Raw genomic sequence first — 15,589 nt, forward strand, 5'->3', positions numbered from 1 at the left:
TGTCTGTAGTTTGAAAGTGAAAGGGGCTGCGACCTCATCTGCAACCCAAGGCGGTCGAGGCTGTGGCCCCTCTGCCAACCGGCCAGGACATCCGGGTGGGCCCCATGGAGGCCACAGCCTCGAGGTCGATTTCACAAACATCCGACCCTCTGACCACCCTCCTCTCCACACTTGGACAGACTGTGGGCTAGGTCAGAGTGAAGGGACCTGAGGGCTGTGTATGCCCTGTCTGTCCATTCCTGTTGGCTGATGGATACTGGGCAGCTTCCGGGGGGCTGGCAGGGGGCCTCCGAGCACCCTCAGACCCTACTTCATGGACCAGGCTTCCTGGGAGGAGGAGGAAGCTGAAGCCGAGGCCCAGAGAAGTGAGGCTGACGTCACCTCCAGCAGCTATGGGTCAGGACAAAGAGGGGAGGCCGCACCCCAGGGTGCCCTGTAGCTCCCACTGTGTGCAGAGGGAGGGGAGCTGGCATTGGAGCCACGAGCCAAAGCCTAGAAAGAATGGAAGCCCGAGCACAGACAGGAACAGGAACAGGAACCTGTTTTGCCCTGGTTTGCGGGACTTCAAGCGAGGCTCTGGGACATTTCCTTTACACACATGGAGAGCATATGGGCGTGCTGGGCCCCAGGTTCCCTCACCGTAGTTTTAAAGAATGAAGGAAGACTTTCGTCCTAATCTGGGGGTGTTGGGAGGAGGAGCCCGAAGCCTGGTCCCAGCCGGGAGTCCAGTTAGAGGTGATTCAGGGATTAAGGCTCATCCTTTCTTAAAGGCGAAGTTTCCGATTTCTCACTGTCCTTCAGGAGGAGGTCTCTGGGGTGACCACCCCCGGGTGGGTGGGGAGAGCCCCCAGGCCTGTGCCAAGGCCCCCTGACCGGGGTGCAGACCTGGGATCCCTAGGAGGCAGTCAAAGCAGTGGGGGCTGTGGAGGTGGCAGGTGGGGGTGCAGGGGTCCTGCAGAGACTCCTGGAGCCCTGGCACCCCCTACCCAACCAGGCTCACCCCCTAAAGCTGCCCTTTCCTGTCAGTCCTCTGGCCTCCCCGCTGTGGCCACACGCAGAGCCTCCAGCTGCCTGGACCCCAAACAGAGAAGCGCACGCTGCTTGCCCCTTGCCCCTGTGTGCGTCCAAGTTATGAGCCCAACCATGGCTGAGTACACTGAGCTGAAGGTGACCAGCTCACAGTCACACCACTGGGGGGGCCAAGGAGGTCACCCTTCAAACCAGGCTCCTCCTGGTGACAGAGAGTGGTGGACCCTTACCGCCAGCAGTGGTCAGGTTCCCACGGAGCTGAGTGTGGCATTGGTCAGGGTCGAGCCCCTGGGAGATCCCTGACTCTCCCCGTTCCACAGGAGTGCTGCTCCCCCAGAGTCAGGACCCCCATTGCCTGGTGCTCTGCTCTCATGGCCCCATCTTGTGTGGTGTTGGGCGGGCGCCATCACCCCCAGGGGCTCCGCCCGAGGATGCTCTCCAGGGTCCCTTCCCCACTCCCGCCATGCCCATGTGGAGGCCCCTGGGCGACTCCTGCCCAAACTCCATCCTCTTTCTTCAGCTGCAGCCCATGCCACATCTCTCCCCTTTCCTTCCCCCACAGCCTCTACCTGCCTTAACCCTTCCTCAGATGGGGGGCTTTTCCTGAAGACAGGGGTGGGGGCTGCGGGGTGCGGGGTGGGGCCTCTCTGCAGTCTGCTCTGAATCCAGGCTGGATTGCCCAGCCCCTGCAGACATCCTGGGGTGGTTTTGGGGCTGGAATGCTGGCCATCTGGGGGGACTTATCTCCCAGCGGCCCCCACTGCTTTCAATTCTACAGTCAGGGTGTCAGGCTTGTTCTCCCAGCTCCTCCCCAAGTACAGGGGACGGCCTTCAAGCTCCCGATTTTCCTCCAGACCTAGAAGAGGGGTGTGGATGGATGGCACCTGGCCGTGGAGGCACCTCTCAGGGCCCTGGACGCTTCAGCCCCTGAGTCCTCCTGTCGCTGCAAAGGGCAAGCACAATGTGGATTTAACTCCTCGGAACGACGACCACAGAAAGGAGAGTGAAAACCTTTATTTGGAAAAGTCGCCCACATGAACACGGTTGAGAAAAAACACAGAAAGGAGTAAAAGTAAAACTAAAGAACCAAGAAAATCTTCAATGAAATTGAGTCAATCACTTCCTTGAGGAAAAAGGGCTTTGGCTTGTTTCTGATGAAACGCCTCACTGGGCCCCAGGGGCTGCGGCCAGGCCTCCGGTCCTGGGGTGGGGTGGGGCAGGATAGCACCTCTGCTCTGGGGTTTGCGGTCTGGGCTTTGCCATCAAGGAGGAGTCGTGGTTTCTGCTGGCAGGTGTGAGTGACAAGAGCCTCGTGAGGGGGGTCAGCTCACCAGGGATCACGCTCCTGTGTGAGTTCCCTGGAAGACCTGACTTTGGGGTGAGCGAGAGTTTCCTGAAGGACTCTAGGATCGGAGGGAAGTCAAGCTCTGGGTGGTGGTGGCGGGGGGTGGTGGGGAGGGAAGGCAGTGACAGCTGACCCCAGAAAGGACAGAGAACCAGGTGCCAGGGCTCCGACTGGGATGAGGGGACGTGGACAGGCAGCAAGAGGAGGGCACTTCGGGTGCAGGTTCAGGCAGGCAGCAGGAGGGGGCCAGCAGATCCCCAGCACCGACACTCTGCTCTGAGGGGGTAGGCAAAGCATAGAGCATCGAATCATGGCTTTTCAAGCTTTCCCTTTAAAAAATCCTAGCTAGTCGGGTTGGTCAGGAACATTGGGTCCCCTCTTGCATCTGTCTCGGTGGCAGGGGCCAGGCCACTAGTCCAGCGCCACCTTCCTGGACACCGTCTGGTAGAAGACGCCCCGCAGCAACGCCTGGTAACTGGGCACGCGGAACAGGTGGCGCTCGCCGAAGACCACGTCATACTCAGCTGCTTTGCCGGTGACCAGGACACGCACGTGGGGCTCGTTCACCTGGCGGCCCACCACCACCGCGAAGATCTCCACGCCCGCCCGCTGGGCCTCCTGCACCGCCTTCTCGATGGCGGCCGGCGTGGCGCCTTGCGAGTTGCCATCCGAGAAGAGCAGCAGCCTCTTCTTGGCGGCGTTGGACGAGGCCTCGCGGTAGAAGCGGGTCACGTAGCCCAGGGCGTCCATGACGTCGGTGGCGTCATTGAAGAAGTCCATGGAGTCCACGGTGTTGGCCAGCACGGTGTAGTTCTGCAGGAACTGCAGGGCCGCGCGCTCCGGCCGCTGCTGCCCCGTGCCGCTGTACTGCACCACTGCCACACGCACGTCCTGGCCCGGGTCTGTCCGGCTCGCTGTCAGGAAGCGCTCTGCCAGCCGCTTGGCAAAGCGTTTGGTGATGTCAAAGTTGTGGCTGCCCACGCTGGCGGAGCCGTCCAGGAGGATGGTGATGTCGGCCGGGGAGGAGAAGGTGACTGCGGGCGGAGCAGCTGTGAGCGTGCACCGCAGGCCCTGGGGCCTGCCCCGCTCCCTATGGCCTCCAGACCCTTCTTACCCAGCGCCCCCCGCGAGCGCCCCATCCACCCCCCAGTACTCACTTGGGCAGCTGTAATCTGGACATTTCTTGTCTGTAAAAGAGAAAACCCCACAGCATGACCCAGCGATCACAGGGACTGCTGTTCCTCCTGTAACCCCCCAGCAAGAGGACGCCTGGCACTTCTGGGGCAGAGGCACAGCCACCACTATCTCCACCCAACAGGAGGGGTGTCCCTTATTCCAGAGGGGGACCTTTGAGTGACAGAAGGGTCCTCCAGGCACCAGCCCTTCCAAGAGCAGGGAAACCAAGCTCAGGGCAGAGGAAGGGTGCTCTACAGCACAGGCCCCATGCCACAGACCCCAGATAACGCTGACTCCACTGTGCCAGTCGGGGCCCTGAGTCTGAGCCTGAAGCACTCTCTAGTTGCTGACCAGCAGCTGCAGTGTGGACTCAGCTCTGATCCTGGGCCAAGCCCAGATGGACGTGACAAGTGTGTCCCTTACGTGGGACCCTCTGAGGGGTCTCAGGCTCCAAGGCCCACCACTGCCCACACATTTGGGTGCACCAAACCTCAGACCCCAGTGCACACGTGTGCAGTGGGAGGCCACGGTACAGCCCACACCCGGGGAACACCTGTGTGGATGCCAAGCCACAAGGGAGTCAGGCCACAGCCTGTAAGAACGGGGAGCAGCTCAGTGGGGAGCGGACACGCTGCTGGCCATGGGCATCTGCTGCCACAGCCGGAGGTCACAGCAAGCGGAAAGCGGAGAGCAGAGCCACGGGGCCCGCCTGCCACACTCACCTATGCAGATCTGGGCAGTGATGTTCTTCAGGAAGCCATCGTCCAGAAGCTCGGCGTAGTTTTCCTTGACCAGTGAGATGCCCGGCCGTCCCTGGGGTGCCAGGCCTTGGCAGGAGATGACGTTGAGCTGGTCGGAGCCCGCGGCCAAGCCAAAGACATCCTTGATGCCCACGGAGACCACCTGGGGAGGGGGACAGTGTTGGTGTGGCCCTTGGTGGGGACAGTCCCCGGGGCTCTTGGGCGTGAGGGTGACAGTGTGGTATGGAGGCCGCCCCACCTGGATGTCAGGGCCGCAGAGCACGCTGAGTGGGGTGGTGTCCCTCTGGGTGTCTGAGCGGCCATCGGTGATGACCAGGGCAATGCGGTTGTTCGGAGTGGGTGGCAGCAGCCGGCTCCGGGTGTACTGCAGGGCCTCGCCCGTGAAGGTGCCGCCGCCCATCCACTGCAGCTTCTTGATGGCCCTGCAAGGCCACAGTACCATTAGGGTGGGAACCAGGAGTCAGGGGGCCAGGGTAGGGGTCAGGGCCAGAGCAAGGCCAGGGTCAGGGGTCAGGGCCCAAGTGGGCCTTGGGCTACGATGCGTGTGCAGGCACCAAGCAGCCACACTCACTCCTTGAGGTCCTGGGCATTCCTGATGTTGGGGTCCCTCAGGTCCACATGCTCCTGCATCTGGTTGTGGCTGTACTGCACCACACCTGCATGCGACTGCCCAGGCTCAAACTGCTCGAGAGAGAGCCGCCACCATGAGGAGCACCTCCAGGGATCCACGGGGGTGCTGGTGCTTCTCCCTGCTCAGGTCGCGCCTCCACCCACTCCCATCCCGGGTTGGACTGGCCCCCAGGCCCCCAGCTTGCTCTTGTGCTCTGCTGGGCTGGAGGCTTTGGCTTTTGAGAAACAAGGCATCTCTCTTGCGGCCCCCAGCACCCGGCCCTTCCACTCTGGTGTCAGGACAGACCCCTGCCTCCCTGGGAAACTTCATCCCCAAACGAGGCCAGGGCGTCCGCCTCACCTTGACCAGCTCATCCTTGCTCAGCCGGTCAATGACCTTGACGATGAAGTCCTTGGCAATCTCGAAGTTCTGTAGGCCGATGCTCTCGGAGCTGTCCAGCACGAAGAGGATGTCGATGGGCCCGCACTTGCACTCTGCAGGCAGCAGGGTGCGGTAAGCCTCGGAGCCCCTCCCAGGACCCCTCCAAAGCAGGGCAGAGAGGGGTGGGCGCTCAAGGACTGGGGTCATGGATAGAACTCCAGTCTCCCCATCCCTGGTTGCGTGAATGACCAGGGGAAGACCGGCAGGCCAGCACCCAGGGCCAATCCAGGGGAGGGGAGGTGAGTCCACCCCCCAGGTGAAGAGTCAGACTCACCACAGCAAGCTGGGAAGAGAAGAAAGAGGCGATCATATGGTGTCAAGACTAACCCCCCAGCCAGCTCCCCCTGCACCCCTCCTGACTTTCTCATGGGAGAACCAGGCGTTGAGACTCAACCCCCAGCCAGGCTCCCCTCCCCCCCTACCCCCAACTTCCTCTCAGGAGAGGCCCATGTCTGCCCTCCTGCCTGCCCGCACCCCCAGTCAGCATATGGCCGGGCGTTCTTTCTCCTCAGGGTAGGTATCAAGGGGGAGACACTCACAGCACATTTTCATGATGATGTCCAAAATCTCGCATTCCTGGGGGTGAGGGAAGAGATACTCCCAGGAGACGGAATTGGTTCTCCTGTGGCCCTCCCTGGGGAGTGAGAGGCTTCCCAGGGCTCAGGGGGTGAGGCCAGCCCTTCAGGTCCCCCTCCCCTGGGACTCCAGCTGGGACCACAGAGGGGCTGGACTGGGCAGGGGGTCCCCCTTCCAGGGCGTGCCCTGCTCTACCTGTGAGGCCCCTGCCTGCGGGGCATGGACATCTGATGTGGCCTCTGATGTGTGGCCACAGGTGTCTCACTGTGGCCATCACGTGTCCCTCTCATGGCTTTGTATGTTCCCTTACGACCAGCACACATCCCCACTGTGACTGTCCCATGCCCCCACGGCCCTTGTGTTGGCTGTGGCCTCCATGTGTCCCCCATGGCCTCCACATGTCTCCCTGTGGCCATCTTGTGATCTCTGCTGCCGTCAGGCTCCCCACCCCCACAGGAGCCTTGGCCAGAGTGGTCAGTCCCCAAGGATATTCACAATACTTACGTCTGGCCCCGGTGGTCCCACGTGTCCTGGGGGTCCCTGTCAGAGAAAGGATGGGAGAAGGATTGTCAGGGTGGACACTGGGGCCATGCTGATTCCTGGGCTGAAGATCTGACAGGAGCCCTTGGCTGATCCCCTTCATGCAGGGTCCCCCAGCCCTAGGGGGAGCCGAGGCTTCTGCACCTTGAAGGCTGGGGAACCTGCTACTGTCGTCCACCTGGTGACCACTGTCCGACTGTCCTTTCCTGGAGGTCAGTGGGAGCTCACCCCACCGCGGGAGAGTGTCCCGGCGGGTCTAACGGCGCCACCTTGATGGGCAAGGTGCCCGGCCTCACCCAGGTACCACCTGAGGCCCTGCCATGCCTGTCACAGCTCGCCCGGAGACCTGCCTCCCCTTCTTCCCACCCCTTCATGCTCAGTCCCCCAGACCCTGAAACTGCATGTCCCCCTAATCCTCCTGGAGCCCATCTCTAGAGCCTTGCTCCCAGGTTCCCACCACCCCAGACTCCACAGCCTCAGGGAGGGCGCCTGCCCGCCCATGGACCCACCTGGGGGCCTTCAGGACCTCGGTAGCCCTTTGCTCCTTTGGCGCCTCGTGGAGCAATGTCATTATTCTGGAAAGACACAGTGCAGTGTTGTAGGCTTGCCACGCATGGCCAGACCAACTGCTATGAGCCTGGCCACCACCCCCTTGACCCCCAGAAGGCTCAGCCACCCTCAGAGCCACGTTTCCCTATGGTCTGTGGGCTCTGGGCCCTCGAGGCCGAGGTTGACTGAGGATGTCACCAAACGCGGTGGGCTTTGCACTCACGTCCTCTCCGGGGTCCCCGGCTTCTCCCTCGTCCCCCTTGAGGCCAGGGTAGCCTTTGGTGCCCTGCAGGTGACGGAGAGCACATAGTTAGGGGGAGCCGACCCAGGGTTGGGGTGGGTGCTGCGGCTCTGGGGGCAGGCCTCTGGGGCGGGCCATGGAGAGAACAGATCCCGAGGGGAGTGTCAGCCAGCAGGGGACCCGGGGCTGAGCAGGGCCTAAGGAGACACGACGAGGGCGGGGCCTTGGTGACGAGCAGGACTGTGTGTATCTGCACACGTTTGCTCAGGTGTAGGAGCAATGTGCTTGCACGCGCGTGTGTGCCTGTGTGCACCTCCCACGGCCAACAGGGCAGATGGTGCGTACTCACATTTATCCCAGGAGGACCTCTGCTGCCTGGATAGCCCTGGGGGAGGTGGGAAAGTCACGTCAGTCATACCTGTCACACCAGAGGGGCAGCCCCAGCCAGAGAGCCATGTGCCCCACTGGCTTAAGGGGGCGTCAGGCAGGACTCTGGGTACTCACAGGAAAGCCGGGGAAGCCTTCGGTGCCATTCCCGGGGGGGCCGTCTTCACCCTGGGAGAGCAGACAGAGTCCAGCCACTGCAGTCCTGGACTCGCCCAGGCCAGCTGCTTTCAGATTCTGGGCCCCAGGCAATCTCCCGCCCAGGATGTACCCTTTGCCCTGTATCACTCACCCTTTCACCCATCAGCCCGGGGTCTCCGGGGGGGCCTGCAGGCCCCGGAGCTCCTTTGGGGCCCTAAGGAGGAGAAAATGAAGTGAACTCTGGGTAGCAAGCCACACAGGCTCGGAGGCACAAGGCCTCCTGGAGGAAAGAGGAGAATTAAATAAGTTAACATGTTTTCATGCACCACATAGATTACTCAAAGAAAGGCTTTTAAACCTGGAATCCTGGAGGCCCTGCCACCTTTGGGTCTTAGAGGCTACACCTGCCCCATGTCCACCCAGGGAGTGACCCAAGAAGGAGGTGACCAGAACAGGGACAGGGACCCATGGGTCACTGTGGGGGATTCACACCCAAGAGCCCAACCACAGTGGGTGGAGGAGCCAGCAGACACACCACAGGCATGGCCAGCACCAGAATGTCAGCAAAGCTGAAAAATCGTTAAGGTCTAAGTTCATAATGAGAAAAACAACAAAAAAATCTTCTCAAGTCAAATTCATAAGGCATAACACGCAAAGAAAGAAAAAAAGGAATTTGGAAAAAAATAAGTCAAACTGTTGATGCTGTTTCTCTCTGGGTGGGGGCAGGGGGGGGTTAGATTTCAATTCTCTTTCTTTCTAATATTTTTCTGCATTTTCTAAATGTCGTCAGAGTCACACATTCCATGAAGTGAAATGAAACATTTATGTGTAGGAGCCCAGGGGGTTCTCCCAAAGAAGTCTGGGTTGGGGAAGGGCGGGACAGGGGTCAGGCTAGTCCCTCCTGGGACAGCGGCAGGGAGGGCTACTCACCTCGGTCCCAGGGGGTCCCTCATCACCTCGGTATCCTTTCGGCCCAATGGGGCCAGCCTCGCCCTGCAGAGGGAGGACACACCCGATGGGCCCCTTCTGACCCAGTGGCCCCCAGCCCCACACCCCACCCTTGCTGGCTGCTCCATCCTGCTGCTCCCTGGGGGCCATCGCCTGCTTTCTCATCCAGGCTCTTGGTCCCTGAAGGACTCCACAGATCCCTGACCTATCTTGGGATAGGAAAGGGATGGGAGTGGCCCTGTGTGGTGATGCCTCCTGGTCCCCAGTGGTGCATCCTGGGAACTCAAGGAACCACCTGAGACACGGAAACACCAAACTGGGTGGAGCTCCTGGGGCGCCCACTGCGGGGGGACGGGGATGCCCACCTCGGAGGAATGCAGGGCGCCCACTGCGGGGGGATGGGGGCACCCACTGTGGGGGACACGGGGTGGGCGAGGCCTGGTGGCCGGGTGCATAACAGGAGAACAGGACCCTATCCTCAGTTTCTCAGTGGCCTTTTCTTGCGATTTGGGAAAACATATTTCCCAGGACCTTCTGCATGGACCCTGGTGTCTGAGCCAACCTCCTGTTGGGTCTGGAATCAGGAGGGGCTTGTGGGATCCCTGACAGGGTCAGGAGAATGGAGCTGAGTTCAGAAGCAGAAGACCTGGGGGCCGAGAAGTTGAACGTGCAGGTGACCAAGTGCCACCTGGGTTGGGAGCCACTGGTCCAGGGGGCACCATCCCCAGTTGGTCACAGGCTGGGGGGACACAGGGCCCCCTCCCGAAGGAGGCAGCCATTCCCAGCAGTGTCCAGGGTTCCTGCGGCCTAGGAGGGGCCTCCCTTTGCCCTGCACTCTCGGCAGCTTCCTTTTATTGCAGCGACCAATTACTCTGAAAACTAACGCGGCTGGGATGCACCCAGGACCCCACGCCGGGTCCCGCTTCCAGCGTTTTGTGCCTTTAGAGTTTGGATGACTTCCCGATAGTGCCACAGGAAGAACCTGGGCAGAATGTGTCAGCACCACTGGCCAGGAGCGGTCATGGCTCCTCAGTTACCATCCAGGAAAGGCCAGGGCCTGGGAGATGGCCTGGCAACAGGGCCTGCTCAGCCTGAGGCCACAGGAGTCAGTTGTCGGAACGGGGTGGACACGGAAAGAGCAGGGGCGGGGGCGGGTGACAGTCTTTCCAGAAAGAGACACATAGAGATGAGGGGCTTTAAACCTGATGGAACCGCATTTCAATCACTGAGACAGACTGCACTCGTGCGCATTGTGACAACGGGCTGGCTGTTCACTGAAAAAGCCACGCAGGGCAAGCCCACCCCTCTTCCACTGCTGAAGTCTACATTCCTGACAAATCAGAGGTGAGCAAAACCACACTGAAAGGGGTGAGTGCATCTGTAAACCTTTGTTCACAAGCAGGACAACCTCAACTGCAAGGGAACCCAGACAAGCTCAGGACAGATGAGAACAATGTCTGCACCAGGGGGCAGCCCCCCATCCCCCACCACCGCGGAGAACACAGACCCTGGCGGGAAGTGATCACCTGCATGAACAGCCCAGCAGAGACCACACTCAGCCCACACACACACCAACAGTCAAACCGGGAGACGAGTAAATGTGCGGAGCCCTGGTCTCATCACAGCTCATGTTGGCAGAGGTGTGTGTGCAGCTTGTTTTACACTCTTGGGGGAGTGTGAGTGGGGGCCAGATGGGCAGGTAGGTAGGATTATTTGGCAAATGTCAACTCATACACACAACACTGGGGCTAAGACATTTTGCTGCTAAGAATTTACGTTCTGGATATTGCCTTGGAAGTTCTTCGGGATGCATGGACGAGCAAGTGGGTGGGCAGATAGATGGATGGATGGATACATACATCCATGGATATATGACAGATGACTAGACAGATGGAGAAGGGGATGACAGAGGATGAGATGGTTGGATGGCATCACCCACTCGATGGATATGAGTTTGAGAAAGCTCCGGGAGTTGGTGATGGACAGGGAAGCCTGGTGTGCTGCAGTCCATGTGGTTGCAAAGAGTCAGACACGACTGAGCGACCGAACTAAAAGGACACATGTACACAGGTGATGGGTGGATAGACAGATAAAGATGGATAAACACATGGATGGATGGACGGATGACCTGACTGAACAACAGATGGATGTTGATATTTTTGACAGTATTTTTCTGTAAAGCAAAATACTGCAGACGATCTACACACAGTCCATGCGAATGATGGGGGGCAGGAAGCAGACCCTTCCAAGGACGCCAAAAAAGAGGCCCCATCGCAGGCCAAGTGTATCCAGCCCCGGCTGCAGCCTGCATCTCAGGGGCCCTCAGGGGCTTGTGGGTCCCGCGGGCAGCCCTCACCCCACGGACGTGGTGGGTGGAGTCCGGGGCCTCGCAGGACCCAGCTCCCTTGCCGTGCATCTTCACCACGCACGTTGGTCCATTTGCTATGTGTTCACGTGCGTATGGTCTGTCTCCCCACTGAACTGCCAGCATGCCTGCCCTATGAGGGTGGCACCAGGCTGTGTGCTCCCCTTCAAGTGCTTCTCCAGGGCGGGCTGGAGCTTGAGTGGGTTCTGCAGACCTCTTCCAGGACCCACTGGCCACCAGGAGTGCCAGGACACCACCAGAGCCCCAGCATGGCCTGGCCAAGACCACCCATCAATTTGGTGTGGCAGCTTCGACAAACCCCACAGCCAGGCTCCTGCCTTGTCCCTCTGGCCAAGGCCTGCTCAGTGGTGACAGCCCATCCCAAACTGCCTCGCCTCCGTGTGCATTCTGTCACCCCACATGCCCTCCACTTGCAAACCAGACCCTGTGGCAGGACCCAGTCAGGGTCTGGAGAAGATGGGCTGAGAGTACCAGTAAGAGGTTGGGAGCCGTCGGGCCCGATGCTCCCTGGGTGAGTAGTCTCAGCTCTCCCATCCAGCTGCTCATAGCTTCCAGCCTATTCCCCGACTGCTCCTCCACCCAGCCCACTGCTTCCTCAGGCCTCCACTGTCTTCCCCTCCCCTAGCATGGCCTCTAGAAGGTAACGCCCAGGAATTCTGGAATGTTCCTTGGACTGACACTCCCAAGTCAACTTCCTGCCAGCATCTCACCCCCGGGGCTCCAAACCCTGAGGGAGGTTTACACAGTTCATCTCCGGTATGGTGCCTGTCTCGGCTCAGTCCTCCGAGACCTCGCCCGTCTCCCCAGGCTGGAGGGGTCCCCAGGGCCCAGGCTCCAGCACGCCTCTGCTGCTGCCAGCCCCGCCCCCACTGGTCTTGATGGCTCACTGCCCGGCTTCCACCCTAACTGATCTCTTCCAGCACTAGCCACACCAGGGCACCCTCCCCACTCTGAGGGCAGTGTGGGGGGCAGCATGGGGGGGTCTTTGCTCAGGGCTGTGTCCTGGCAGTGCCCACCCAGGGACAGGGCTCCCCCTGTGAGCACTGGTCCACCTTGCCAATCCGCACCAGCCCCCTGGCCGCCGTCCCCCCAACTCCAGACACCCCAGGTCTCCAGGCCACACCCCCACAAGGAAGCACCTGGGTGTGCAGTGAAGAGACCTCCCCCTGCATCTGTGAGCTGCTCCCATCTGGCAGTACCACGCCCTGCCCCCGCCACCACCGCCAGCCAGGCTTCCTACCGGGTCACCGGGGACACCGACGGGGCCTTCTCGTCCCTGGTCACCTTGGGGTCCAGCTTCACCCTGGGGAGGAAAAGCCACTGAGGAGGAGACGGAGGAGGATGGCTGCCCTGGGGGCCACCGGCTGAGGCCCGGCAGCTTCTGTCATCCGCTGCACGTGGCCTCGCTTCCTTCTCACCCCTGTCCTCCAACGTGGCACGTGCTTGGCCATCAGGGGACTCGTGTTTTCAAGGGGCCATGATGAGGGGCCGATACCCCTGCCGAGGCCTGGAGGCAGCTCATTTCCACCCCTACCCCCCCAGGCAGGGGTTGGGGGTGGCGCTGGCTACACTCCTTTCTGTGAAATGTAAACTCAAGAACAAGGAAGGCGATGCTGACGCCATGGTGGGCGGAGCAGGGAGGCCTAAGGATTCGCGTTCTGCCTCTAATTCGAATCTGTTGCTGACCTTTCTCTGCAGCTTGGGGCCTGGGGGGCGAGGTCCCACACAGGCAGTGGGCGGGAGAGGGGATCTTTGGGACATGGGAGTCCAGGGTGTGGGTCACCCACATCTCAGGGCCAGAGGATCACGGTGGCCTGTCCTTGATTCTGATGGCGTGACCCCAGTCTGGCCCGGTCTCTGCCCCCCTACCCGCCGAGGGCATGGAGGTCCCAGCTTGGGGACAGTGACTCACCGGGTCTCCTCTAGGGCCCCGCGCACCTGGGGTCCCTCGAGGTCCTCTTTCCCCAGGGCCGCCCTGTGTGGAGGGAGCAGAGGCGGTGAGGTGTGGGGTGGGAGCCCGGGGCCTGGGCTCGGGGCTGTCCCCCCAGCAGATGCCAGGATGTGTGGTTTCTCCATCTCATGCCCTGCCCTGTCCACCTGGGGCCACGTGGGCCACACCAGTCACACCGGCCACTGACTGGTGAGGCTCAGAGCACCGGCTCACCCTCTCTCCGGGGGCTCCGTCTGGTCCTGCATTTCCCTGGAGTAAGAGGAATCGACATGAGTTCGTCAGCAGCAGGATCTCTGCTGAGTCTGGGGTGTCACGGGCGGGAGGGCTCCTACCTCATCGCCGGCTTCTCCCTTCTCTCCCGGGGGACCGGGCTCTCCAGGCTCACCCTGAGAACGACAGCACAGACTGTCTCCTCCGACCCTGCGGCCTCCCAGGCACGGGCACCCCCACTCATCAGGGAAATGTGCACGCTCACCTCATCTCCAGGCGGCCCTGTGCTCCCGGGCCTCCCAGGCTCCCCGTCTGCTCCGGGCTCACCCTGGAAAGACCTGAGGGTCAGCCTTCAGGAGGCCGTGCCTGGCTGTCCTGGGGGCCCGTGGACCCACGCTGGCCCTCCTCACCCAGGCTTCAGGCTGTGGTCCCTGACGACCCTAGCCACCCACATCTCTGCACCAAACCCTCTTCCCAGGTTCAGACACTGCCCATGGCAGGGGCCAGCCAGGCCCTCGGGAGCAGAAGCCTGAGGTCGCCAGGCTGGGGGCTGGCACCCTCAGACCTCAACCACACTCCAGGACATCCGTGTTGCTAGGATGCGTTTGGGACAGAATCCGTGTTACTCCTCCAACTTTTCCAGTACTTCCTGTTGCTGAAAACCCAGAGAAATATCAGCAACAGATTCGAATTAGAGGAAGAACGCGAATCCTCAGGCCTCACTGCTCTGCCTGCTGCAGCGTGAGTATCTCCCTGCTTATTCTTGAGTTTACATTTCACGTGAGCAGGTCGATCCTGGGCTGACCAGAGAGCTGCAGGCTGCAGGGACGGTCTCGAGGTGCCCAGAGAGGCCTCGGACTGACGGGCAGGTGCAGGAAGTGCAACGGGGGCGGGACACACCCAAGGCTGGGCACCCAGTGCTCTCCTGGGCAGAGGTTCCCATGCCCATCCCTGCCAGCCCGGGAAGGGCAGTGGGGCCTGGCCCCCACACTAAAGCCGAGAACCTGCTTCCAGAAGGAATTTCTCCTCAATGCCGGGCGGGTCGTGAAGCCCCAGCCGGGCCCACCCTCTGTGGGCTTGAGTCACTGACCTTCTGTCCTTTCAGTCCGAAGGCACCTGGGTCACCCTTGGGCCCGGGGGGTCCTTGGATACCCTGGAGAGAGGACTCAGAGTCAGAGCGTAGTCTGAAACGGCAGCCACTGGCAGCCACTTGCCAATGAGGGACAAGCCAGCAGGGCAGGTCCCCAGGCCACAAGGCATGCGTGACTTTGCATGGTTGGCAGGAGGGTTGAGGCAATTTTCACTTCTGAGAGCTTACAGCCTTAAGATGTGGGTGAGAGAAAGTGACTTACATCGAATCCGGGCGAGCCCTTGCAGCCTGGCAGGCCAGGGAACCCTGTCTCCCCCTGCAAGGAGGAAGGTGGGTTTGGGGAATCAAGCCTCTCAGCTCTGGCTCATCCACCATTTCCCAAGAAAGTTCCCCCCAGTGGAAGACGCTTGGCTGGGTAGCTTAGGGTCCACTGGACCTGAGGCTTGGCAGGAATCAGCAACAGATTCTAATTAGAGGCAGAATGCGAATCCTGCCTTCCATGCTACCTCAGAGGTGCCCAGGGTGGCCACCCACGAGACCCCTACCCACCCACCTCCTAGAGGATAGCCAGCCTGGCCCACCATCCCTTCCCCGAAATATGTGCCCCGCCTCCACCCTCCCCGAGCTGAGGGTGACCTTCATGCCATCCACGCCGTCCATGCCACGCTTTCCCTTCTCGCCCTGAGAAGTGAAAAAATCAAAGGTCAGACGAAGGTCAGACTGCACCCCCACAGGGCAGTGTCCCCACCGGCTGTGCCCCTCCAGCATCTCACCTTGTAGCCTTTGGGTCCCCTGGAGCCCTGTGGAGATAGAAAGGGAGGGTGAGGGGCTTGGTCTCCCCATTGTGGGGTGAGGCACCCCCAGCTCATTGCAGCCCCACCACGCTGGGAATGGGCAGCATTGTCCTTGTCCAGAGTAGGGGGCCACTCCATGCCCCAGGGACACGTCCCAAAGCCGCAGGTCACTCACCTTCTCCCCTCGGCTCCCTTTTTCTCCCTACACAGCAAACAGAGGAGAGGAAGGGGCTGTGAGGGGTGCTGGAGGCCTGATGCCCTAAGGCCCAGGGCAAGGCTGCGTCGGGGAGGAGAGACCCACCTTCATGCCCTGGTAGCCGACGGGTCCAAGGTCCCCAGGTCTTCCCTGCAGCAGAGGAGGGGGGAGTGTTAGACATCCCTGGGAGCAGGAAACCCCCACCCAGCCCCCTCACTCCC

General features: G+C 61.1%; 1 protein-coding gene across 1 annotated transcript in view; it reads right to left on the minus strand.

Annotated features, from left to right (window-relative positions):
- Positions 1–2,028: 2,028 nt before the first annotated feature.
- The window catches only part of COL6A1 (collagen, type VI, alpha 1), a 28,660-nt gene continuing 15,099 nt past the window's right edge, over positions 2,029–15,589 (minus strand). The window contains exons 12-37 of the mRNA XM_010834989.1: positions 15,474–15,518; positions 15,348–15,374; positions 15,152–15,178; positions 15,015–15,059; positions 14,641–14,694; positions 14,379–14,441; positions 13,554–13,616; positions 13,411–13,464; positions 13,292–13,327; positions 13,040–13,102; positions 12,368–12,430; positions 8,724–8,786; positions 7,945–8,007; positions 7,773–7,823; positions 7,618–7,653; positions 7,251–7,313; positions 6,988–7,053; positions 6,443–6,478; positions 5,902–5,938; positions 5,637–5,645; positions 5,282–5,415; positions 4,883–4,992; positions 4,550–4,733; positions 4,273–4,453; positions 3,532–3,561; positions 2,029–3,408 (exon numbers count right to left, since the gene is read on the minus strand). Coding sequence (XP_010833291.1) covers positions 2,786–3,408; positions 3,532–3,561; positions 4,273–4,453; positions 4,550–4,733; positions 4,883–4,992; positions 5,282–5,415; positions 5,637–5,645; positions 5,902–5,938; positions 6,443–6,478; positions 6,988–7,053; positions 7,251–7,313; positions 7,618–7,653; positions 7,773–7,823; positions 7,945–8,007; positions 8,724–8,786; positions 12,368–12,430; positions 13,040–13,102; positions 13,292–13,327; positions 13,411–13,464; positions 13,554–13,616; positions 14,379–14,441; positions 14,641–14,694; positions 15,015–15,059; positions 15,152–15,178; positions 15,348–15,374; positions 15,474–15,518 — 2,226 coding nt within the window. The 3' untranslated portion in view covers positions 2,029–2,785. The remainder of the gene's footprint in view (positions 3,409–3,531; positions 3,562–4,272; positions 4,454–4,549; positions 4,734–4,882; positions 4,993–5,281; positions 5,416–5,636; positions 5,646–5,901; positions 5,939–6,442; positions 6,479–6,987; positions 7,054–7,250; positions 7,314–7,617; positions 7,654–7,772; positions 7,824–7,944; positions 8,008–8,723; positions 8,787–12,367; positions 12,431–13,039; positions 13,103–13,291; positions 13,328–13,410; positions 13,465–13,553; positions 13,617–14,378; positions 14,442–14,640; positions 14,695–15,014; positions 15,060–15,151; positions 15,179–15,347; positions 15,375–15,473; positions 15,519–15,589) is intronic.

The sequence above is a fragment of the Bison bison genome, unplaced genomic scaffold (assembly GCF_000754665.1).
Source record: "Bison bison bison isolate TAMUID 2011002044 unplaced genomic scaffold, Bison_UMD1.0 scf7180017864037, whole genome shotgun sequence".
Classification (NCBI taxonomy): Eukaryota; Metazoa; Chordata; class Mammalia; order Artiodactyla; family Bovidae; genus Bison; species Bison bison.